Source organism: Heterodontus francisci, chromosome 19 (assembly GCF_036365525.1).
Source record: "Heterodontus francisci isolate sHetFra1 chromosome 19, sHetFra1.hap1, whole genome shotgun sequence".
NCBI lineage: Eukaryota > Metazoa > Chordata > Chondrichthyes > Heterodontiformes > Heterodontidae > Heterodontus > Heterodontus francisci.
In genome coordinates, this window is record NC_090389.1 from 27670967 (window position 1) to 27697996 (window position 27030).

General features: G+C 43.1%; 1 protein-coding gene across 2 annotated transcripts in view; it reads right to left on the bottom strand.

Annotated features, from left to right (window-relative positions):
• The window catches only part of LOC137380004 (metabotropic glutamate receptor 7-like), an 888173-nt gene that overhangs the window by 606031 nt on the left and 255112 nt on the right, over positions 1 to 27030 (bottom strand). For both annotated transcript variants that reach the window (XM_068051473.1, XM_068051472.1), the window contains exon 2: positions 7451 to 7667. In XM_068051473.1, the coding sequence (XP_067907574.1) occupies positions 7451 to 7667 (217 nt within the window). The remainder of the gene's footprint in view (positions 1 to 7450; positions 7668 to 27030) is intronic.

Below are 27030 nucleotides of genomic sequence, written 5' to 3' on the forward strand. Positions count from 1 at the left end.
AGACTCACTCTTCTCTCCCTCAAATGGAATATAAAATTTAATCACATTATGATCGCTGCTGCCCAGGGGCACCTTCGCTATGAGGTCATTAATTAATCCTATCTTGTTGCAAAATACCAGTTCTAGTATAGTCTGCTCTCGGGCTGGCATCAGAACATACTGTTCTAAGAAACTATCCTGAAACATTCTATGAACTCCGCATCTAGGCTACCTTTGCCCATCTGATTTTTCCAGTCTATATATAGATTAAAATCCCTCATGACTATTGCTGTACCTTTCTGACAAGCTCCCATGATTTCTTCCTTTATAACCTGTCCTACCATGTGGTTACTGTTTGGGGGCCTGTACACCACTCCCACAAGTGGTGGTGAGCTGCCTTCTTGAACCACTGCAGTCCAACTTGTGTGGGCACAGCCACAGTGCTGTTCGGGATGGAGTTCCAGGGTTTTGATCCAGTGACAGTGAAAGAATGGCGACATATTTCCACGTCAGGAAGGTGTGTGACTTGGAAGGGAACTTGCAAATGGTGGTGTTCCCTAGCGTCTGCTGCCCTTGTCCTTCTAGGTGGAAGAGGTCACGGGTTTGGAAGGTGCTGTTGAAGCAGTCACAGTGAGTTGCTGCAGTGCCTCTAGTAGATGGTACACACTGCTGCCACTGTGTGTCGGTGGTAGAGGGAGTGAATGTTGAAGGTGGTGGATGGGGTGCCTATCAAGCGGGCTGCTTTGTCCTGGATGGTTTCAAGCTTCCTGAGTGTTGTTGGAGCCAGACTCATCCAGGCAAGTGCCTTGTAGATGGTGGACAGGCTTTGGGGAGTCAGGAGGTGGGTTTCTCACTGTGGATTTCCAAGCCTCTGACCTGCTTTTGCAGCCACAGTGAAGATGTTGGGCCCAGGGCACTACTCTGAGGAACTCCTGCAGCAATGTCCTGGGAATGAGATGATTGACTTCCAACAACCACAACCGTCTTCCTCTGTGCTAGGTATGACTCCAACCAGCGGAGAGTTTTCCCTGATTCCCATTAACTCCAGTTTTGCTAGGATCCTTGATGCCCCACTTGGTCAAATGCTGTCTTTATTTTAAGGGCAATTACACTCATCTCATCTCTCAAGTTCAGCTCTTTTGTCCATGTTTGGATCAAGACTGCAATGAAGTCAGGAGCCAAATGGCCCTGGAGGGACCCAAATTGAGCATCAGTGAACAGGATATTGCTGTTTAAGTGGCACTTGATAGCACTGTTGATGACACCCTCTATCATTTTGCTGATGATCGAGAGTAGACTGATAGGGCGGTAATTAGCCGGATTGGATTTGTCCTGCTTTTTGTGGACAGGACATACCTGGGCACTTTTCGACATTGTCAGGTAGAGGCCAGTATTGTAGCTGTACTCAAACAGCTTGGCTAGGGGTGCAGAAAGTTCTGCAGCGCAAGTCTTCAGTACTACAGCCAAGATGTTGTCAAGACCCATAGCTTTTGTAGTATCCAGTGCCTTCAGCCATTTCTTGATATTACATGGAATTAATCGAATGGGCTAAAATCTGACATCTGTGATGCTGGGGACCTCAGGAGGAGCCCGAGATGGATCATCCACTCGGCACTGCTGGCTGAAGATCAATGCAAATGCTTCAGCCTTTTTTTTGCACTGATGTGTTGGGCTCCTTCATCATTGAGGATGGGTATATTAGTGGAGCCTCATCTACTGGTTGGTTGTTTAATTGTCCACCACCATTCACGACTGGATGTGGCAAGACTGCAGAGCTTTGATCTGATCTATTGGTTGTGGGGTCGCTTAGCTCTGGCTATCGCATGCTGCTTCCACTCTTCGGCATGCAAGTAGACCTGTGTTGCAGCTTCACCAGGTTGACACCTCATTTTTAGGTATGCCTGGTGCTGCTCCTGGCATGCTGTCCTGTACTCTTCATTGAACCAGGGTTTATCCCTTGGCTTGACGGTAATGGTAGAATGAGTGATATGCCGGGTCATGAGGTTACTGATTTTGAATTATACAATTCTGCTGAGCTGCTGATGGTCCACAGTGCCTTATGGATGCCCAGTTTTGAGCTGACAGATCTGTTCTGTATCTATCGCATTTAGCACAGTGGTAGTGTCACACAACACGATGGACGGTATCCTCAATGTGAAGACAGGACTTCATTTTCACAAGGATTGTGCAGTGGTTACTCCTTCCAATACTGTCATGGACAGATGCACCTGCTACAGGTAGGTTGGTGAAGACAAGATCTAGTAGGTTTTTCCCTCTTGTTGGTTCCCTCACCACCTGCCATAGGTCCAATCTGGCAGATATGTCCTTCAGAACTAGGCCAGCTCAGTCAGTAGCGGTGCTACTGAGCTACTCTTGATGATGGACATTGAAATCCCCCACCCAGAGTACATTCTGTGCCATGCCACCCTCAGTGCTTCCTCCAAGTGATGTTCAATATGGAGGAGCACTGACTCATCAGCTGAGAGAGGGTGGTATGTAGTAATCAGCAGGAGGTTTCCTTGCCCATGTTTGGCCTGATGCCATGAGACTTCACGGGGTCTGCAGTCAATTTTGAGGACTCCCAGGACAACTCTATCCTTACTGTATATCACTGTGCCATTACCTGTGGTGACTCTGTCCTGCCGGTGTGACAGGACATACCTAGGAATCGTGATGGTGGTGCTTGCCACATTGGATGTCAGGTACGTTTCCATGACTATGTCAGGCTGTTGTTTGACTAGTCTGTGGGACAGCTCTTCCAATTTTCGCAGAAGCCCCCAGATGTTAGCAAGGAGGACTTTGCAGGGTCGACAGGGCTGCTTTTGCCATTGTCGTTTCCGGTGCCCTAGGTCGATGCCAGGTGTTCCATCTGGTTTTATTCCTTTTCAAATTTGGTGTAGCAGTTTTGTACAACTGATTGGCTTGCTAGGCCATTTCAGAGAGCATTTAAAAGTCAATCACATTGCTGTGGGCCTGGAGTCAAACGTAGGCCAGACCAGGTAAGGATGGCAGATTTCCTTCCCTAAAGGACATGAATGAACCATATGGGTTTTTATGATAATCGATGGTAGTTTTATGGTCACCAAAACTGAGATTAATTTTCAATTTCAGCTTTTTAAAATTAATTAATTGTATTTATTAATGAGTTGAATCTAAATACCACCAGATGCCATGGTGTGATTTGCACCCGTATCTCCAGAGTATTAGCCTGGGTCTCTGGATTATTAATTGAGTCCTGTGCTTCTATTACTTTTAACACGAATGCCTGATAAAATTAGTTTTGCCCTTCAGTCTTCCCGCCACTGGTAGAACAATGTTATGAATTGCCTTGGACCAACCAGCATTTTGTTAGTTTTATATCCTGCAGCAATTGTGGCATGCTTTCTATGACACTTTCAAGTTTTTTTGAATGCCCTTCTGATTTATTACCCCACTGCCATGACCATGAGCCAACGGCTGATCCCCTTCTGCTTTCCTACACCATCCTTGCACGAGCCTCCACATCCTGACCTGACCCAAGTCACCAATGCATGCATGTCAGATGCCACACAAACCACATCCCTCTCCTGCTCTCTCATCATCACCATAAGCCTCTGCTTCTGAGCTAAATCTATTCACCAACATGCCCATGCTGAAAGCATTAACCAACTGTCTGCCCCAACTGTAGACATAGCCAGCATTCAGTTCTCAAGACTTCATGGTAGTCTGCTGCATCCTTGAAGGGAAAAGTAGTGTCATGCAGACCCCCCATCTGCCAAGAATAAGGCATATTAATTTTGTCATATGAACATTGATTTTAAACTGTTGCTGGGGTGAGGAAATAACTTGTTTAACATATCAGCCGTGGCTGGAAAAAAACATTTTCATACTGTTACGACAGACCCATCCAGTCAAAGCCCTCAATCAAAATATACGATTCTGATTGTGGTGGGACCAACGCACTGTTAATTCAATCCCGCCGTTCCACAGATCGGTTAACATATCATTTACAACTTTCCAAATTAAAGACCCAGCTGAATTGTACCATCTATTAACCCCCGAATGAGGCTATCCAAACCAGGTGTCTTTAAATCAACAAATTAACTCTTCAATTAGACAAACTAAATTCTTAAACACTATGAAGATATAATCAACATTTAAAATAGAAAAATTAGAGTCCTTGCAAATTTAAAGTCCAATGTTGCTTGAAGTCCTCACGGAATGTTGCTTTCCTTCTCCAGCGAATTTCAACAATTAACGACTTGCAAACTCTTTCAATGGAATCAATCTGACTTTAGAATTTTTTTTGATGGATAAAGATTGTCACAGTCTAACTTCCCTTCCTTCAGTTTAAATTACTGGAGATCTCTGTTTTGCCTTGACTTTCTTTTAGAATTTTGAGAGTTAATAATTAAACAGACTAAATTCCTATTCCTTCAGTTTAAATTTCTGAGAGCTCTTTTTCAAATGCTAAACAGCACAGCTGTCTGTCTGTGTCCTCTGTCTGTGTGATAGAACAAACTGTCTTCAACCAAAAGCCAGTTCAAAACTGAATTGTAACAAATGTATCGCATGAGACTCACTCCCAGTGGCTACATCAATGGTTACAAGAACGCACCCTTTGAATCGCAATCTCCAAATGGCTGTTTCTAAGGCAATGAAAATGCATCTTTCTATAACTCCTGAGGCTGGACGGTTCTTAAAGCAATACTGATCCTTGGCAAGCCTTAAAGGCAAACTGCATATCCCTAGAACAAAAAAGCTACAGGACCATGATAATACTAACAGACAGTGCTTGGAGGGACAAAGGGGCTATTCTCTACTCCAATTTAACCCACAATGGACTTTGAACACCAGGTATTGTGCGTAAGAAGAGACATTCCAGGGTCAGCTAAGACAAGAGAATCCACCAACAGATGTGGTCAGACCAGCTAATCACACAACCAACCTGCTTGGCAACCTGCTTTTTTACTGAATTGTACAAAGAATTTGGACTGAGGAAAAGACTGTTTCCTCCTGGAGTGAAAAGACATTTCCTGTCTGCTCCCATCTCTTTCTCACAAGCCTCTGGACTCACTGAGGACACATGAACTTCAAGAAAGAAAAGTCTCCTACATCGAACAAGGTTTAAGAAGAATACCGGGCCCCAACGAAAAGCAAGACCTATCTACAATCAAGGACTTTACAGCCAGTTTGAAGAACAGTAACCAAAACCATCTTCAGATATTGCCTCAAACTTTTCCACTTTATTTCTTCTGCTCTTCTCTGTCTCTATCTGCATGTGTGTATCACATATGCATGCTAGCATGGGCATATCGCATATCCATAGGCATTAACCGAATTAGAGTTTAATAAAGTTCAATCTTTTTTCTTTAAACCTAAGAAAACCTGTTTGGATAGTTTCTTTGCCTTATAATTGTAAGTTAGTGGACAAGGATTCACTAAGGGGGAGCTAAGAAAATGGTGTTTAAAATTAAACCCTGTTATGGTAAGACAGGTGAAGGCTGACAGGGAACCCTAGACCCCTATCTCACTGGTCGTAACAGTAGATAAGCATTTGAAACAGAGAAATATATAGGAGTTCTTTTTAATTACCATGACAAAGAGGTAGCACAGACAAGATGGGCCGAATTGTCTACTTCAGTTGTATTCTTCCACGGTTCTTAGCAAATTCAGAATTCGATACATCCGAGCATTGTGGAGCAGCAATCAGAGCAAAATGTAATACTATGCTTATAAAAGTAAAAACTGTAAAATGTAAATGAGATGAAGTCGCACTCAAACTATAGTGCTCTGGTCAAACCATACCTTGAGTACTTTATCCAACGAAGATACAGCAAGACTTCAAGCCTTAGAACCAGCTAAGAGAAAAACCTTGAAACTGATGCTTACTCTCAGAGGACTTAGAGGAAAGATTAGACTTTTGTCACGTTTGTTGCTGGAAAATAAAAATCTTACATCTAGTGTAACTTGGCCACATGCAATACATCAAAGGGAGGAATTTTAACCCCCCACCCACTGCCCCTCAATGAAGGGTGAGAGAGGGTCAGGGGTGAGTTTAAATGGGTAAAAATATGAAAACCCAATCCAACCTGCCATGAACACATTTACATCTGGCTTAACCATGGTGGATTTAGGGGCATCCGAGTAACCCACTCGGATCAATGATTATAATATTTAAGTGAGACTCCATTCCTCAGATTTTGGGAGCTCGTTGAATTTAATGGTGGGTTGGGTTTCCCAGTGCTCTGGAAACCTGCCAGCTGAAAGGAGGTGGATGTTGCCAGACCCAGCAGATACATACTTTTCCAGCACTGTTTGTGGGCCAGGAGGAATAGGAATGCTTCCCCCATGGCGTGATCTTTCCGCTTTTGAGGCACTGACATGTCTTTCCGTCATTTTCTATTTTTTTAAATCCCAAGACACATAAAATGTTGGTTTTGTCAAGGTCATCTTGACAGCAGTCAGACGCACACAAAAACAAAAGCTACCACCATTATTTGGCCATGGGAATACAGATGTAGCTCCCATCCACACACCAGATGCAAGAGACTGCAGGTGTACATCCAACTAAATGAAGAGGGAATACACAGCCTTACTCCTCACAGTCACTCTTCTCCCCAAAATCAAGCAAATACCTCCCCAGTTCTTCACTCAGAATCACTATATTTTGGTTTGGTTTCTGTCAAAGTAACTTCTGTATGTATGTTGTGAGATTTGATGATTACATATTTATATAGCACCTTTAACGTAATAAATCATTGCAAGGTGCTTCACAGGAGCATTACAAAATAAAATATGGCACTGAGCCAAATGAGGAGATATTAGATCAGATCACCAAAAGCCTGGTTGAAGATTTAGGTTTTAAGGATTGTCTTAAAGAAGGAAAGAGAGGTAGAGAGACAGAGAGGTGTAGGGAGGGTATTCCAGAGCTTAGGGCCTAGGCAACTGAAGGCACGGCCACCAACAGGTGGGTGATTAAAAACGAGGATGTTCAAGGGGCCAAAATTAGATGTGCACAGATATTTTGGAGGGTTGTGGGGCTGGAGAAGCTTATAGAGATAGGGAACGGCGGAGGCACGGAGGGATGTGGAAACAAGGATGAGAATTTTAAAATCAATATGTTGCTTGAGCAGGAGCCAATGTACGTCAACGAGCACAGGGATGATAGGGGAACAGGATTTGGTGTGAGTTAAGACACGGGCAGCAGAGTTTTAGATGAACTCAAGTTTATGGAGGGTAGAATGTGGGAGACCAGCGTTGACAGTTTGACAATTTAAAATTGTTTTTTTTTTTATCTAGTTGACCTTACAGCTCAGTTCAGTCTAGATTTATTACCAAGAACAAAATTGACTGAGACACAGTAATTTGATGTTGTAAGTTGATTAAGTTTGAACAACACTCTGTCAACATGTGCAACATTTATTGAAAACGGCTTGGCACTCCACAGAGGAATTAGTCCATGCGCTGAATTGTGATTGCATGCCCTTACCAGCTTCTTTGGAGACCTGCACAAAGGCCTCCACTCCACTCTCGCCGTAGCTCCCCTCAGAAGCCAGTGTGGACACGTAATTCCATCCTAAAGCCTTCACAATGTCCACCATGGCCTGCGTCTGGTAAGAGTCTGGTGGAACAACGCGGGAGAAGAAAGCATAGCTGCTGTTATCACTCAGCTCCGGTGCAGTGGAGGCATAACTGATCTGCGGAATCTAAATGGACAGAAAAGGAAAGAAGTTTATCTTCCATTCAGTATGGAAAGTGCAGAAGATGTTTTATGGCGCTGTGTAAATCTCATAATTTTAGGGAGCTTCAATTTCACACAAGATAAATATGTACTGAAGGAAGTTGTTGAAGTCAGTCGTGATAATTGAGTTACGGTGATTGATGTGATTGATTTCTTTACTTGAGCGAACATTGGATAAAAACCGTCTATTGACTGCTAGATCTTCAGCCTTTCCCAAACACAGCCGAGGAAATGTGAAAAGCACATTTAATCATTGGGAATGGTGTGACTGATAGCAAAGTGGTTTGAGCATATGGAGCTGTGTTCCTTTTAAGAGTGCGATATATTGAAATAAATAGCACTTTCAATCACAATGAATGACTGTCACTGCAAATGGTGGTTTGACATAAATAGCCACCGTCATTAACATAGTGCCAGAGCATCACCATGTGACCTGAAATCTATCCCTCTCAAACTTCACATGGGTGGTTTTCTTTCACAAGATACCCAAGTCACCAACATTTTAAGGGAGGAAAATTGAGATCTGAAAGACTGTGCCTTTGTGCATGCCTTGTGCTCATATAGAGATGAAGGCTCACTGAAGGAAATCTGCCTTAACTGGGCTTTCCACCTTTTGCCAAGTCCAAAACAAGAAAAGAGACAAAATGAAGGCAGAGTAGGAGCTTGTGTTGTGCCTCAAATTATGAGGTTTGCTCTGATGTTGAGATCTCTTTGAAAGCTTTAGAAACTGTAATATCTACTGTCTTCACATCAAAAGTCCAAAAAAACAAAAACTGGAAAGGAAATAAACTAATATTTGGTTTGCTTTTCAGGATTTCTGATACTGCAGTTGCACACTGAGAGAATGCTGCATTATTTGACATGCTGTTCTTTGGATAAGACAGCAAACCAAGATAGGCCCTGCCTGTTGTAATGGTTTAGGAAGACATTAATGATTTCCTGGCACTATTCTTGGAACAGCAGAAAGTTCTCCCAGAGCACTGGCCTACATTCTGCCTCAGTCAGCCTCTGCCAGTCATTTATTTCCTTGCTGTTTGTAAAGTCTTGCTGTGGACAACCTGGCAGCCAAATTAGTCTCCATCACAATCGTTGCATTTCAAAGAAGTGCACTTTATGAGAAGAACTTGAGACATTTCTGACAGATGTAGTAAGGTATTATATAAACACAAGACTTCCACTCAACTGAAAAATTTGACAGGTGACAGTCCGAGCCTTACAATTTAACTTATGAAAGTTTCAAGAATGCCTGCATCCCTGAACTGGGCCATAGATAATGAAGATTTCAGCTTCAGCCCCTGATCTGTGCTGATTTTAGCAGTGGAGTGATGTCGCGATATACTAATCACAAATGCCTCCAAGTGCACTATAATTGTCTTCTGTATCCTAGTGCTGGGAAGGGCATGAAATCATCCAGGGTCCTGATTGCAATTTAAGGACCCCTGCTGGAAAGTGTACATGGATAGAATTGGGCCAGGCTGTGATCAGCCTGTCAATAACCCCTGTCGAGACTCCCACTTGAAGCATGATCAGTAACATGAGATACTACAGAACAGCTAACACCAGTGAAACAAGAGCAGCCATTCAACCGCTTGAACCTGCTCTGCCACTCACTAGATTACAGTTGATCTGTACCTCAACTCCATTGACCTGCCTTAGCTCCATACCGTTACATAACAAAAGTAAATTATACGCCAACATGAGTAGTCAGCTTCATGAAAGGAAGGAAAAAGAAAATGGGGAGCAGTGGGGTGATGTGGAGAAGCAGAGGGCCATCCAAGATTTGCTTTTAAAGGTCAAAACATGCATTAGTTAGTTATCCTCTTATCATGCTCGGGGAGCAGATCAAGAGGTTAATAACTTAGACCAAGCATATAATTACCCTGTAAAGTATTGTAAAAAAGCAGCTTGTAAACTGCTTTATTATTCTGCTCTGCAAACACAAGTACAGTAACAGCACTTCTGACTCTCACCACCAATCCTCTCACAGCACAAGTTCCTGATCATTAACATTGATAATGCAATTACAAGCAATACTGAAATAAAAGCAGAAAATGCTGGAAAACACTCGGCAGGCCATATAGCATCTGTGGAGGGAGGAACTGGTTCATGTGTCAGGTTGATGATCTTGCATCAGAACAGGTGATCAGACCTGTTGAAAGGTCATCAGCTTGAAAGGTTAAACTTGTTTCTCTCTCCACAGATGCTGCCTGACCTGCTGAGTGTTCTCCAGCATTTTATGCTTTTATTTCAGATTTTCAACATCTGCAGTATTTTGCTTTTGTACAAGTAATTGTGTATCTTTTGCATCAGAGGGTCAGAGGGCTATGTCAAAATTCATGAAATGTGCCTACACAAATATAGGGGGCTGGAGTTTTCACTAGGTTGCTTTTTAGCGCAATTCTTCCCAAATCGACCAAAGCAGCGCAAAAGATTGAGGAATTTCAAGCACAACTTTCATCCAGCACAAACCGAGTTTCTGCGATCTTTTGTGTTGGTTTAAAGACCATTACGCTGGAAAGTGACCCCACCCACAAAACTGGCCATGCCCTCAGAGTGAATTAATCACCACTGGAAGCTTCCATTAAATGCACCCCTTTGTGGCCCTTGGAGGAGGCTCTTAAAATTAAGGCTTTTTTCGCGCAAGAATACCTTTTAAAAGCTTTCAACATTTTTTCCTTAATTTACTAAGGAACTGACTACTGTTCACCATTATAACTAGCAAATCATTTTGTATAGTTTTTTTAAAGACATTTTCAATTATTTAATATTGAGTTACTCATGAGATGGTGGACACTCGGATTAAAAATGCTTATTTTTTGTGATAAACCCACTTTCAGTTGCATTAATAAAACTGCACCAAGTTACCACTCTTAAATATATCATAGATCATTTGTTAAAGCAGTTGTTCTACAGCACTGCCCAATTGCATTGGTTCATGGCAGATTTTATGTTCAGTGATAGGCAAATGATTTTGACTGGAAATTTGAGGAGAAAAAACATCTCGGAACTGGGCCAATTTTGGATGCAATTCGTGCCCAGATCACCGATTGTGTCCAAGGCAGAAACTCCAGGCCAAGATCACCTGGGATCATCAAAAATTGGGATGATGGAAAGAAAGGTGCGAGTTCCACTAACTATTCAGTTCAAGGAATAATGAGACTTGATAATATTGACTCAGCTACCACTTGCTTCCAATAACTGGATAACGTGTCCTGTAATGCACAGTCTAAATACAACTCTAATCATTCATTGGTCGCACAATTAATTAATTGTAATCCTGTTGCACGACACTTGTCGCAGGGTTGACATTGTGACAGGACAAGCCACTAACATTTGGGAATGCAGGTAATTACTGAGCATTGTGCAGACATTTCCTGATGACTGATCATTAATATACAATACCTTGTGAATTTTGTGCTGAAAAGACAAGAAGGCTGCTTAATGACGTGTGTGGCATGAAATCATGAACCAAAAGCCCAGACAATGATCAGCAAGAAAAGAAATGATAAAAGTGAATTTTAATAACCAGATATAAATATGAAAAGTCCTGATATTTTGGCATAACTAAAGGGAATTTAGTGTATGTGTGTTGCAGGCAGGGTTAGGGTGTTTCACAGCACAGGTCAGATCTAATACATTACTTCAGCAGCTTTCCTACACTTTGACGTCAAACAATATGCTCACTGCCCTTGCTGCTCCAGAGTACTTTTCCATTTCCCACATGTTCAATTCTAATAGGAGGCACTCCGAGTGAGAGATTATCAGATCAGAGTCAGTAACACCAAACTTATGGAGATACCAGTTCAACCAGCATATACAATGGTACCATGACCCAGTTTCATTTTATCCAGGACCACCCACACCAGAATTGATTGAGATTGAGAGCTGGATTGAGAATTGAACATACCTACATAGGAACATACGAATTAAGAGCAGGAGTAGGCTATTCAGCCCCTCAAGCCTGCTCTGCCAATTGATAAGATCATGGCTGATCTGAAAGTGGCCTCAACTCCACTTTCCTGTCTGCTCCTCCATAACACTTGACTCCCTTGTCTATCCAGAATATATCTAAATCAGCCTTGAATATATTCAACAATCCAGACTCTACTGCTCTCTGAGGAAGCGAATTCCACAGATTCACAACTGTCAGAAAAAAAAAATGGGAGACCCTTTTTTTTTATGCAGTGTCTGCTAGTTCTAGTATCATCCATAAGAGCAAACATCCTTCCAGCATCCAATCGGTCAAGTCCCCTCAGGATATTATGGGCTGAACTTTATGAGTACGCCACAAATCGCGGCGGCACACTCTGATGACGGCAGCATGCCCACTCACACGGCCACCGCTGAGCCCCCGGGATATCACACGTGAGGGCTCATTTAAATGGAGGGGCGGAGTGGATGCCCCCGATGATGTAGTGGGGGCGGCCGCACCATCCCCGGCTGCGGGTCTGGCGTCAACGCACAGGCGCCGGCGCCATTTTTAAAGAGCTTCAAGCCCTTTGAATTTTTAAGGCAACATTTGACAGTGGGCTGAAAAACTTAAATGAAATCTGGAGTCCTTTCCCACACCACCCAATGTTTTTTTAATTGGCCCATATGCCAAACATCAACTTAATTCCCACCCCGAACTTTCCCCTGCAATCTCATCAAATTTGACCTTCAACCCCTTCCCACCATCCCCACAGCCAATAAAAAACATTTTTCCTGCCTCCCCCCCACCACCAACCCTGATAATTTCACTCCTTCCCCCATCCCCACCAGTTTCTCGCCTCAGAAGTCCATTCAGAGTTCCGAAGCCACGCGAGTTGCAGTCAGCGCCCATAATATCGGCTGGGGGCGGGGGTGGCAGGGGTGGCGGAGGGCAGCCACCTGGTCCAGGTAACTTCATTAACATTTATTTTAATGCATTTTAATATTTAACGAAGGCCCCACCGCCAAGCAGCAGGGGGGGGGGGGGTTGCAGGGGGCGCTGCACCTTAGCCTCGCCGCCACTGGTAAAATGCAGCTGGGTGTTCTTGGCATCATGGGTCATGACGGAGGGGGGGGGGGCCATAAAATACTTGTGGGAGAGGCCCGCCATGACTCATGATGCCAAGTACGCCCTGCTGCGTTTTGCCGGCGGCGGCGGAGGCCTCGGTATAGCACCGCCCCGCCCCCGCTGCTTGGCTCTGAATGGAGTGCCGAGGCAAGACACTGATGGAAATGGGGGGGGGGGGGGGGGGGGGGGAAGAGAGTGAAATTATCAGGGCAGTGGGTGGGGGGGGGGGGGTGCAGGAAAAATGTTTTTTATTGGCTGTGGGGATTGTGGGAAGGTTGTTGTTTATTGCAAGGGGAATAGAATATAAGAGTAGAGAAGTTTTGCTACAGCTGTACAGGCCTTAGTGTGACCACATGGGTCGTGGCAGGGGTGGGGGGATGGTGGGTGCCATAAAATAATTGTGGGAGAGGCCCGCCAGGACCCAGGACGTCAAGGGGCTAGTAAAATCCAGCACTATATGTTTCAGTAAGATCACCTCTCATTCTTTTAAAATTCAAAGGTTATAGGCCCAACCCGTTCAACCTTTCCTCATAAGATAACCCCTTCATCCCAGGAATCAGTCGAGTGAATCTTTTCTGAATTGCTTCTAACCCAATTTTATCCTTTCTTAAGTAAGGAGACTAAAACTGTACGCAGTACAGATGTGGTCACACTAAGGCCCTGTACAGCTGTAGCAAAACTTCTCTACTCTTATATTCTATTCCCCTTGCAATAAACAACAACATTCCATTTGCCTTCTGAATCACTTGCTGCCTCTGCATACTAACCTTTTGCGATTCATGTACCAGGACACCCAAATCTCTCTGCACCACAGAGTTCTGCAGTCTTTCCATTTAAATAATATTCTGTTTTCCATTCTTCCTGCCAAAGTGGACAAATTCACATTTTCCCACATTATACTCCATCTGCCACAATTTTGCCCACTCACTTATTTATATCCCTTTCGAGACTCTACATCATCTCAACAACTTACCTTCTTATCTATCTTTGTGTAATTTGCAAATTTAGCTACCAAACATTTGGTCCCATCATCCAAGTCATTGATGTAGACTGTAAATAGTTGAGGCTGCAGCACTGATCCCTGTGGCATTCCACTAGTCACACCCTGCCAACCCAAAAATGACCCATTTATTCCTACTCTCTGCTTCCTGTTAGCTAACCAATCCTCTATCCATGCAAACATGTTACCCCCTACACCATTAACTCTTATTTTGTATAATAATCTTTGATGTGGCACCTTATCAAATGCCTTTTGAAAATCCAAGTACACCACATCTACAGGTTTTCCTTTATCCATGTTGCTTGTTACTTCCTCAAAAAACTCAGATTAAAGAAGCTTGAATTCATATATGGCCTTAGCACATCTCTTGCAAATATCTCCAAGTACATCAAGTAAAATGGTTTAATTTTATGTGTATTAATGGTGATGTAAGTAAATGGAGCAGACATTTGGCAGAGTAGAATCCCAGCAAGATCAATGAATTAAGCGCCAGTTAATCTTTTATTGTTTGGTGTGCTGATCTCCTAACAATAGTATGACAGGATCTTAAATGTCCAAGCAAAGGGAAAAAGGGGTCTTAATTTAGCATCTCATTCTGAGTTTGGAACATCTGACAACTCATATCACAATATTATATGGTACTTCTAACATAGAAAAAGTCAAAAGCGCTTCACAGAGGCCAAAGGAGAAAAGTGAACACTAAGCAAAAGATGGATATTTTAGGAGGGATGACCAAAAGCTTGGTCAAAGAGCTATCTTCCAATACAGATATTCAAGGAGAGAGACAAAGGGAGGTGGAGGGGTTTAAGGAAATAATTCGAGAGTGGAGCCTGAGCAGGCACATCTGCCAATGATGGAATGAAGGGCGTGGATGAGCAAGATGCAGGAGTCAGAGGTACAGACAATTCAGGGGAAATTGTAGTGCTGGAGGAGATTACAGGGATAAGGAGGTACAAGGCCAAGGAGGAACTTAAAGATGAAGATGAAAGATCTAAATTTGACATTTTCTGGTGTTTCAGGAAAGGACAATGGGCGAACAGGATTTGATATGGGCAGCAGACTTTTGGATGAACTGAGGTTTGCAAAGTGTGGAAGGCCAGCTATGAGATGTCTGAAATAGTCGATATTACACTGGAGTATCAGCAAACATTATATGCTCAATGCCTGTAGTGGGGTTTGAACCTGCAACTCCCCTTCTACTGTAACCTGTATTTTCAGCGGAAAATTTTGTGTCATGATCCAATGCTGAGGATCAGACAGAATTGAGTGGATGAGCTTAATTCATATAATAGTGTGCCTTTGAAGCTCCCTCACCTCACAAAGTAACTAACTACACAATTGTAATAACTACTGTGTCCAAAACAAAGATGTTTTTGGTAAAATGCGAAACAAGCAAATGCAAAAGCTGTACTGGTGCAGTTAAGCAACCAAGGTCAACAAAAGAAATAAGAGCTAGTCTCAGGCTAAAAGAACAAATACAAGGAAAACTGGAAATCCACCAGAGTGGGAGGACAGCAAAAACCAACAAAGTGATAAAAAAGAAAGCATTAAGAGAGGCATAATGGATGTATGAAAGAAATGAGACATCAAAGCTTTCAACATTTTTTATAAATATATTAAGAGAAAGCGGGAATGTGGACCCATTAAAGTTGGAGATATGACTATAATGGATGAATAGAAAATGGCAGAATTATTAGATGAATAGCTTATATCCATTCTCACAGAGGAGGAACAGGATAAAATACCAATGATACAAGGGAACCAAAAATAAGTCAAGGGAAGGAACTTAGTAGATTGTGTATAAATTTAAAAAATATTAATGAGGAAAACAATGGGACTTAGGATGGAAAAATCTCCAGGATTTGATGGTTTCCAGCCTAGGATATTAAAAGAAACAGGTCGAGAAATTTCTGAGGCTTTTATCAAAATTTTCCAAAGCTCTCTGGATTAAGTAATTGTATCTTTAAATTGAAAAATTGCAAATGTTGTTCCATTATTTAGAAAGGAGGGAGGGAGAAATCTGAAAACTACAGACCCATCAGTTCAAAATTAAATGTGACAAATTACTATAATCTGTCCTCAGAGACAGAGTGACTGAGTGCTTAAACAAATGTGATCTGACCAAAGAGTCAGTATGGATGTGTAAACTAATGTCTGTCTAATTTAGTTGAATTTTTTGAGGAGGTCAGTAATATGGTGGACAGGCCAGTGTCTATGGATGTTGCCTATATGGACTTCCTGAAGGCATTTAAGAAAGTTCTTTATGAGGGATTATTAGCAAAAATAAAAGCACATTGAAATGGAGGTAACCTAGTGGCATTGGTTGGTAATTAGTTGGGAGATAGGGGACAGAGTAGGGATAAAGGGAATGTGCGTCAATTGGCAGGTTGTGGCAAGTGGTGTTCCTGAGATTTATTTTTATTATTCGTTCGGGGGATGTGGGCATGGCTGGCTAGGCCAGCATTTATTGCCAACCCTAATTGCCCTTGAGAAGCTGGTGGTGAGCTGCCTTCTTGAACTGCTGCAGTCCTTGGAGTGTAGGTACACCCACAGTGCTGTTAGAAAGGATCTTGGCCCAGCGACAGTGAAGAAATGGTGATATAGTTCTAAGTTAGGATGGTGTGCGGCTTGGAGGGGAACTTCCCATGCATATCCTGCCCTTGTCCTTCTAGGTGGTAGAGGTCACAGGTTTGAAAGGTACTGTTGAAGCAGCCTTGGTGAGTTGCTGCTGTTCATCTTGTAGATGGGGGTACACACTGCTGCCACTGTGCGTCGGTGGTGGAGGGAGTGAATGTTGATGGTGGTGGATGGGGTGCAATCAAGCGGGCTGCTTTCTCCTGGATGGTGTCGAGCTTCTTGAGTGTTGTTGGAGCTGCACTCATCCAGGCAAATGGAGAGTATTCCATCACATGCCTGATTTGTGCCCCGTAGATGGTGGACAGGCATTGGAGAGACAGGTGGTGAGTTACTTGCCGCAGACCTCTGACCCGCTCTTGTAGCCACAGTGTTTATGTGGCTGTTCCTGTTCAGCTTCTGGTCCATGGTGACCCCCAGAATGTAGATAGTGGGGGATTCAGTGATGGTAATGCCATTGAACATGTTCTGAAAAAGGGTCACTGACTTGAAATGTTAACTCTGCTTCTCTCTCCACAGATGCTGCCAGACCAGCTGAGTATTACCAGCATTTCTTGTTTTTATTTTATATAAAGGGGAAATGGTTAGATTCTCTCATTTGAAATGGTCATTGTCTGGCACTTGATGTGGTGTGAATGTTACTTGCCACTTAGCAGCCCAAGCCTGGATGGTGTCCAGGTCTTGATGCTTATGGACATGGGCTGCTTCTGAGTATCTGAGGAGTTGTAAATGATGCTGAACATTGTGCAATCATCAGCAAACATCCCCAATTCTAATCTTATGATGGAAGGAACGTCATTGATGAAGCAGCTGAAGTTGGTTAGACCTAGTACACTTTGCTAAAGAACTCCTGCAGTGACGTCCTGGGACTGAGATGATTATCTCCAACAAACACAACCATCTTCCTTCATGCTAGATATGACTCCAACCAACAGAGAGTTTTCCCCGATTCCCATTGACTCCAGTTTTTCGAGGGGTCCTTGATGCCATATTCGGTCAAATGCTGCCTGATGTCAAGGGAAGTCGCTCTCTCCTCACCTCTGGAATTTAGCTCTTTCGTCCATGTTTAGACCAAGGCTGTAATCAGGTCAGGATCTGAACCCAAAGTGAGCATCAGCGAGCAGGTTATTGCTGAGCAAATGCCACTTGATAGCATTGTTGACGACTCTTTCCATCACTGCGCTGATGAACAGGAGTAAACTGATAGGGCGGTAATTGGCCATGTTGGATTTGCCCTGCTTTCTGTGTACAGGATATACCCCTTGGTAATTTTCCACATTGTCAGGTCTATGCCAGTGTTGTAGCTGTACTGGAACAGCTTGGCTAGAGGCACTACAAGTTATCAGTACTATTGCCGGAATGTTGTCAGGAACCAAAGCATTTGCAGTATCCAGTGCCTTCAGCCGTTTCTTGACATCACGTGGAGTGAATTGGATTGGCTGAAGACCGGCATCTGAGATACTGGGACCTCATCCATTCAGCACTTCTGGCTGAAGATGGATGCACATGCTTTAGCCTTGTCTTCTACACTGATGTCCTGGGCTTCCCCCATCGTTGAGGATGGGGATGTTTGTGGAGCCTCCTCCTGTCAGTTGTTTAATTGTCCACCACCACTCATATGTACCGGGGCCTTAGCTTTCCACTAGATATATCAACGTCTTGGATGAAGGAATCAAAGTTTGCTGGTGGGCTAAGCTGGGAGGCACAGTAAAATGCAGATGGGAGCAGGAAGTTACAAAGGAACATAGACATATTCATTGAGGGGATAAAACTGTGACGGATGGAGTTCAATGCAAGGAAATGAGAGACCATCTACTTTGGATCCAAGAAAGACAACTCAAAGTAATTTCTTAATGGCAAGACATTAGTAATTGTGGAATAGCAAAGGAATTTGGCCATCCAGGTATACAAATGACTAAAATCCAGTGCACAGGTACAAAAAGGCGAAATAGAATGTTTTCCTTTATCTCAAGGAGAATGAACTACAAAGGAAAGTTGTATAGAGCCTTGGTCAGACCCCATCTGCCATATTGTGTTCAGTCTGGGTACCACTCTTCAGAAAGGATCTATTGGCTTTGGGCACAGATTCACCAGAGGACTAGAGAATAGCCAATGTTGTTCCTTTGGTTAAGATGGGTAGCAAGGATAATCCAGGAAATTATAGGCTGGTGAGCCTTACATCAGCGGTAGGGAAATTATTAGAAAGGATTCTTCGGGACAGGATTTACTCCCATTTGGAAACAAACGAACTTATTAGCGAGAGGCAGCATGGTTTTGTGAAGGGGAGGTCGTGTCTCACTAATTTGATTGAGTTTTTTGAGGAAGTGACAAAGATGATTGATGAAGGAAGGGCAGTGGATGTTATCTATATGGACTTCAGTAAAGCCTTTGACAAGGTCCCTCATGGCAGATTGGTACAAAAGGTGAAGTCACACGGGATCAGAGGTGAGCTGGCAAGATGGATACAGAACTGGCTCGGTCATAGAAGACAGAGGGTAGCAGTGGAAGGGTGATTTTCTGAATGGAGGGCTGTGACTAGTGGTGTTCCGCAGTGATCAGTGCTGGGACCTTTGCTGTTTGTAGTATATATCAATGATTTGGAGGAAAATGTAGCTGGTCTGATTAGTAAGTTTGCGGATGACACAAAGGTTGGTGGAGTTGCGGATAGTGATGAGGATTGTCAGAGGATACAGCAGGATATAGATCGGTTGGAAACTTGGGCGGAGAAATGGCAGATGGAGTTTAATCCGGACAAATGAGAGGTAATGCATTTTGGAATGTCTAATGCAGGTGGGAAGTATACAGTAAATGGCAGAACCCTTAGGAGTATTGACAGGCAGAGAGATCTGGGCGTACAGGTCCACAGGTCACTGAAAGTGGCAACGCAGGTGGATAAGGTAGTCAAGAAGGCATACGGCATGCTTGCCTTCATCGGTCAGGGCATAGAGTATAAAAATTGTCAAGTCATGCTGCAGCTGTACAAAACTTTAGTTAGGCCACACTTAGAATATTGGCTGCAATTCTGGTCGCCACACTACCAGAAGGACGTGGAGGCTTTGGAGAGGGTACAGAAGAGGTTTACCAGGATGTTGCCTGGTCTGGAGGGCATTAGCTATGAGGAGAGGTTGGAAAAACTCGGATTGTTTTCACTGGAACGACGGAGGTGGAGGGGCGACATGATAGAGGTTTACAAGGTTATGAGCGGCATGGACAGAGTGGATAGTCGGAAGCTTTTTCCCAGGGTGGAAGAGTCAGTTACTAGGGGACATAGGTTTAAGGTGAGAGGGGCAAAGTTTAGAGGGGATGTGCGAGGCAAGTTCTTTACACAGAGGGTGGTGAGTGCCTGGAACTTGCTGCCGGGCGAGGTGGTGCAAGCAGGTACGATAGCGACGTTTAAGAGACATCTTGACAAATACATGAATAGGATGGGAATAGAGGGATACGGACCCCGCAAGTGCAGAAGGTTTTAGTTTAGGCAGGTATCAAGATCGGCGCAGGCTTAGAGGGCCGAATGGCCTGTTCCTGTGCTGTACTGTTCTTTGTTCTTTGTTCTAATTCCAGGGTGTGAAAAGGTTTAATTGTGAGGGCATGCTTTATAAACTTCGGATATATTCCATTGAGTTTCGAAGATTGATAGGTTATCTAATTGAGGTGTTTAAAATAAGAATTCAATGTGGTACACAGAGATACTATTTATTCCTGTGGGTGAGTGCAGAACAAGGGCACACAATCTTAAAATTAGAGCAGAGTTCAATAGATTTTGAGAAGGTAAGGGTATCAGAAGTTGAGGTACAGATTAAGCATGATCTAATTAAATGGTGGGAAAGGCGCAAGGGACTGAATGGCCGACTCCTGCTCTGACGTTCCTATCACTAAGAGTTTCCTTTTAAATCAACTTGTGATTAAAATGTATACATAGAAATATATATATTTATATATACACACACAGACACACACACATACATACACACCAAGGCTCCTTCGACAGCGCCTTCCAAACCCGTGACCTCTGCCACCTAGAAGGCCAAGGGCAGCAGATGCATGGGAAAACCACCACCTGCAAGTTCCCCTCCAAGTCACACACCATCCTGACTTGGAACTATTTTTCTGTTCCTTCACTGTCGCTGGTTCAAAATCCTGGAACTCCCTCCCTAACAGCACTGTGTGTGTACCTGCACTCCAAGGACTGCAGCAGTTCAAGAAGGCAGCTCACCACCACCTTCTCAAGGGCAATTAGGAATGGGCAATAAAAGCTGGCCGAGCCAGCGACGCCCACATCCCCCGAGCGAATAAAATAATCATATCTATAACATCATTTGTATTAAGTCTGGTGTCACCTTGTCAGAACCTCATCTTCTCTCTTACTCTTTCCAACCTTGATGGGGAACTGCACACAGTAGACCTTGATCCTTCACCTAACGAAGAGCAAATAACCCTCTGAACTCCATGTATAATGCAAGGATATCCCTTCTACAGCATTTGCAGTCACTTGTGATGTGGTTCTGAGACAACGCACCCAAAATACATTAAAAACAACATACTCGATTCAATTCTCCCGTGTCAAGCTGATTATCTTGGGTCATGAGATGTAGAATTTTTTTACGTATTATATTTTGGCTGCGATTTACATTAATCATGGCGCCAATGGACAAAGTACAAATAAACACATTTATTAGCATTAATGGCTTTTTCACAACTTAGAATCAGAGCCAGCAATTCAATGTGTGGCAGTCTTCCTGTTGCAAGGTAAATACAGTATTAACAATGCAAAGGTTATTTTCTTCCATTTCTTGAACTGCTCAAGCACAACAACAGCTCACTGAGAAAAATGCATCAACAGAAACAAGCTAATATTTTACTTGAAACCTCAAATTAATTCACTTTCAGACTTAACACGTTCTGCTTCATTGCTGCTACTGAGCAAACAGAGTCATTGGGCCAAATCTTCAAATGCTGCCAGGGTAGGCACCAGGGCCATGATTTTATTGAGCTCCCGGCAACAGTCTCCATGGTGGGGGGGGGGGGGTGGGGGAGGAGGGCCCGGAGGATCGCAGTGGCAGTAGCCCGCCACGGAGCACACGCCGGGATTGCCAGCCTCTTCTTCCCGGCAGCCACCTCCCCCACCACTCGGTGATGGTTCCCAACTTTCAATATTTAAATAAAGGAAATGAATACATTTAAATACCATTCACCACAATCTTACCGGCTGCTCGGGATCTTCTGTGCGACAGGCAGCACTCACGCGCCTTCACTTCCCTGTCCAGGGAAAGCTGGCGCTACTGAGGTGGGGAAGGGGGGAACTTAGGATTTTTAGTGAGGGGGGGGGAAGAAACGGGGACAACTCTGCATTTCTAGTGTGGGGGAGGGGAAGGGGTGACTTCTGCACTTTGGGCAGTTGGTGGGGGGTGGGGAAGAGGTCAAATCTTCAATGTAAGTGGTTTGTTTTGGGGGGGGGGGGGGGCAACAGGTCAGAAATGTATTTACAGTGTCGTGGGGCAGTGATGGGTGGATTCCAGGTTTCAACTCTGTCGTTATTGAGGCAGGTCTGGCAGCCCTTTAAAAATGGCGTCAGTGCCAACACAGAGACAGTTGACGCTGTCCACACATTGCTGAGGCCACCCCTGACACGTGATTGGGGGCGGCCCGCTCTGCATATTGAAATGAGCCGTCGCGTATTAGATCACTGTGGTTCAGCGGAATGGCGCTTGGCCTGCCTTTTTGTTGCCCGGCACTACTCCCTTTTGAAATCATTCATCGCCTCTGCTTTTACAACCCTCGTCGGCTGAGAATTCCAGGTCATTACCACTCGCTGCGTAAAAAATGTTCTTCCTCACACCCCACTCTATCTCTTTTCCAAAACCTTTTATCTGTGTCCCCTAGTACTTGTACCATTAGCTAATAAGAGCTTTTCCTTGTCTACCTTATCTAAACCCGTCATCATCTTGTACACCTCCATTAAATCTCCTCTCATCCAAGGAGAACAATCCCAGCTCCTGCAACGTATGCTTGTAGCTAAAAATCCATCATCCCTGAAACTATTCTGGTAAATCTCCTCTGCACCTTCTGAAGGAACCTCACATCCTTCCGAAAGCGTGGTGACTAGAACTGGATGCAATACCCTAGTTGGTGTCTACCCAGAGCTTTATAAAGGCTCAGCATATCATCCCTACCTCTGTACTTCATATCTCTATTTATGACGCCCACGATCCCATGTGCTTGGCTATCTACTGTCTCAATAAGTCCAGCACCTTCAAAGATCTATGCACACGAACTCCTAGATCCCTACGTTCCTGCACACTCTTTAGAACTGTACCATTTAGTCTATATTGCCTCTCCCTATCCCTTCTGTCAAAATGTATTATCTCCCAATTTTCTGTATTAAATTCCATTTGCCACTCGTCTGCCCATTTTGCTAGCTTATCTATGTCTTGTTGCAGGCAGTTAGTATCACCTTCACTGTCTGTCACAACTCCAATTTTGGTATCATCAGCAAATTTTGAAATTTTGCTCTATATTCCAACGTACAAGTCATTTATATCTACCAAAAAAGCTGTGGTTCAAGCACTGAATACCACTGTATATCATCCTCCAGACTGAAAAACAACCATGTATCACGACTCGCTGTTTTCTGTTCTTAAGTCAATGTTTTATCCAGCTGACATTGACCCTCCTATTCCATGAGCCTCAATTTTGTTATCCAGCCTTTTATGTGTACTTTGTCAAACACTTTCTTGAAATTCATATAGAAAACATCCACTGCTTTCCCTTCATCAACCTTCTCTGTTACTTCATCCAAAAAATTCAATTCATGCACAATCTGCCTTTTACAAACCTGCACTGGCTCTCATTAATTAATTTAAACCTCTCCAAGTGCCTGTTGATTATTTTCCGTGATTATTGTTTCTAAAACCTTACCCACCACAGATATTAAACTAACTGGTTTGCAGTTATTAGGAATGTCCTTACACCCTTTCTTGAATAAGGGTGTCACAAACCTCTGGTACCTTCCCCTTATCAAGGGAAGATTGGAAGATTATGGCAAGCCCTTCCTTTATCTTCACTCTCACTTCCTTCAGAAACCTGGATGCAAGCCATCCAGACTAGATGACTTATCCACTCTGAAGCACAGCCAGCCTTTCCAGCGTATACTGCCCATCAATTTGCACTCTACCCATTATGTTATGAAGGTGCTTCTGTTTTTTTTTTACTGAAAGTATTTTTTTTGAGGAATTCATAGTCAAACTGAAGAAATGTTGGACTTCTTGTTTCAAGAGAGTCATCAAAAGGACACTGAAAGAACTTGTTTGGCAACAATATTTACTGGTTGTCACATGACTCAAGTTACAAATAGAACAGAAACTCTGGTAACAGGGGAAGAAGTGACAGGCGTGCACCTTGATTGGACAAGCCCAGGGAGCAACAGAGTGCACCTGAGAGGGCAGCAGACTCGCAAGCTTTTAATTGTGTGTCAGCGTGTTTTATCTTCTGGAGTGAGCGGCTGATAAAGTTAGCCTGCTACTGAAGAAGTGAAGGAAGGAGAGAAGCCAACAACCAATCTCATTTTCCAGCATCTCTAAAAGACCCCGAGAAGTCCACTATGTCAATTCATCGCATTCCCTGCCTTTGAAGAAAGCCTGCTAAATTAATTTTCAATGCTGCCTGAAATGAACTGTTCTAAAAGATCCCAATGACCTGTCTACGTGTACGCGGAGGCTGGACCGTCTGCCAGTTTTTGGACCAACATCTGATATGTTGTTTTCTTCAACAATGAGCATGTAATCTCATGCCTTTTTTTGTCTGTAACAGACTGTGAATTTAAAAATCCCTTTTATGGTGTGCGTGTGTGTGTGTGTGCGTGTGTGCGTGTGTCTAAGGTAAAAATGGGAACTTTAACATGTAAAACTGTGTTTTTACACTTTACTTCATTACTAGTTAAGACTTGTTTTATAATAAAGTAATAATTTTGTTGTTCATTCAAAAAACCTGGTTAGTGTGTTCTATTCTGGGAAAAATAAAGTATAGAATTGACTGTATTGGTAAGTGGGAAAATTTAAAATACATGTTGTGACCTGTGGAGAAGTGGGACTAGAATAAACAGTGCATTCTTCCTGCCTCGGTCGTAACAATTACCTCTCTGCTTCTACCAATATTTTCTCAGCAGCCTCAGCACCGATACAAAATACTCATTTAAGTTTTCTAGCTTTGTCCTGTGCTTCTAAGCATATGTCACCCTCTTTGTCTCCAATAGGCCTCACCCTATCTCTTACTACCTGATTATTTACATGCTGGTAGAAGACTTTAGGGTTCCCTTTTATGTTGACTACTATTTTATTCTCATATTCTCTCTTTGCCAGTCTTATTTTCCTCTTCACTTCCCCTCTCAACTGCATTTGGCCAGGTTCTTACTTGAAGAATTCACCTGACGTGCATTATACGCCCTCTTTTTTGTTTCATCATGTTCTCTATCAACATCTAAGGAGCTCAGGCTTTGAATCCCTTACCTTTTGCCCTTGTTGGAATGTACCTAACATGTACTTGAAGCATCTCCTCCTAAAAGATCACCCTTTGTTCTGTTATAGTTTTCCCTATCAATCTGATTCCATTTTACCCAAGCTAGCCCTCTTCCAATTTAGAAGTTTCACTTTAGATTGTTCCTTGCTTTTCTCCAGTACTAATCTGAACATTATGATACAATTATCACTCTTACCCAAGTGTTCCCTCACAGAGATTTGGTCCTCTTGAAGCACCTCATTTTTCAGCACCAGATCCAGCAATGCCTCCTTCCTAGTTAGGAAAATGGGAACATAGGAGCAGGTGTAGGCCATTCAGCCCATCGGGCCTGCCCCACCATTCAATACGATCATGGCTGATCTTCCACTTCAATGCCTTTTTCCCACATGATCCTCGCATCCCTTTATATCATTGGTATTTAGAAATCTGTCAATCTCTGCTTTAAACATACTCAATGACTGAGCTTCCACAGACCTCTGTGGGAGAGAATTAAAAGGTTCACAACGCTCTGAGTAAAGAAATGTCTCCTCATCTCTGTCCTAAGTGGCTTCCCCCTTATTTTGAAATTGTGTCCCCTGGTACTATACTCCACAACCAGGGGAAACATCTTGGCTGCATCTACCCTGTCTATCCTTTTAAGTATTTTGTAGGTTTCAATGAGATCACCTCTCATTCTTCGAAATGCTAGAGAATACAGGCTCAGTTTCCCCAATCTCTCTTCATAGGATAGTCCCGCCATCCCAGGAACAAATCTGGTGAAGCTTCATTGCACTCCCTCTATGGCAGTAATATCCTTCCTAAGGTAAGGGGACCAAAACTGCACATAGTACTCCAGGTGCAGTCTAACCAAGGTTCTATACAATTGGAGCAAGACTTCACTACTCCTGTGCGCAAATCGTCTTGTGATAAAGGCCAACATACCATAGCCTTCTTAATTACATACTGCACCTGCAGGTTAGCTTTCAGTGACTTATTGACAAGGACACCCAGGTCCCTTTGTACATCTACACTGTCTAATCTCTTATCATTTAAGAAATACTCTACACATCTGTTCCTCCTACCAAATTGGATAACCTCACATTTTTCCACATTATATTCCATCTGCCATATTCTTGCCCACTCATTAAGTCTGTCCACTTTGTATCTTCCTCATAACACACATTCCCACCTAGTTTTGAGTCATCCGCGAACTTGGAGATATTAGATTTGGCCTCCACATCCAAATCATTGATACATATTGTGAACAGCTGGGGCCCAAGCACTGATCCCTGCGGTACTCCACTAGTGACAGCCTGCCAACACAAGAATAATCGATATATTCCTACTCTCTGCTTTCTGCCTGTTAATCAATCCTTAATCCATGCCAGTATATCACCTCCTATTCCATGTTCTCTAATTTTACTAACTAACCTTCTGTGAGGGATTTTATCAAAAGCCTTCTGAAAATCCAAGTATACCACATTCACCCCTTTATCAATTCTGTTAGTAACATCCTCAAAAAACTCCAACAGGTTCATCTAACATCATTTCCCATTCATAAATCTATATTGACTATGCCCAATCAGATCATTATTATCCAAGTGTCCATTTATCACATCCTTTAGAATAGATTCTAGCATTTTCCCAACAACTGATATAAGGTGAACAGGTCTGTAATTCCGTTTTCTCTCTCCCTCCCTTCTTAAATAGTAGGGTAACAATTGCAACCTACCAAACTGCAGGAACAGCTCCAAAATCTATAGAATTTTGGAAGATGATGATCAATGCATCCACCATCTCCATAGTTATCTCTTTGAACACTCTGGGACGTAGAATATCAGGCCCTGGGAACTTATCAACCTTCAGCCCCATCAATTTCTCCAGACAACCTTCTTATTAATACTAATTTCCTTCAATTCCTCATTTAACCCTAATCCCTTGGATCTCTAATTTTGGGAGATTTCTTGCATCTTCCTCAGTGATGACAGACACAAAGTAATCATTTAGCTGTTCTGCCATTTCTCTATTCCTCATTATAAATTCTCCTGACTCTGCCTGTAATGGTCCCACATTTGTCTTAGCCAAACATTTCCTTTTTACGTATCTATAGAAGCTTTTACAGTCCGTTTTTATATTTTTTGCTAGCTTACATTCATATTCTATTCT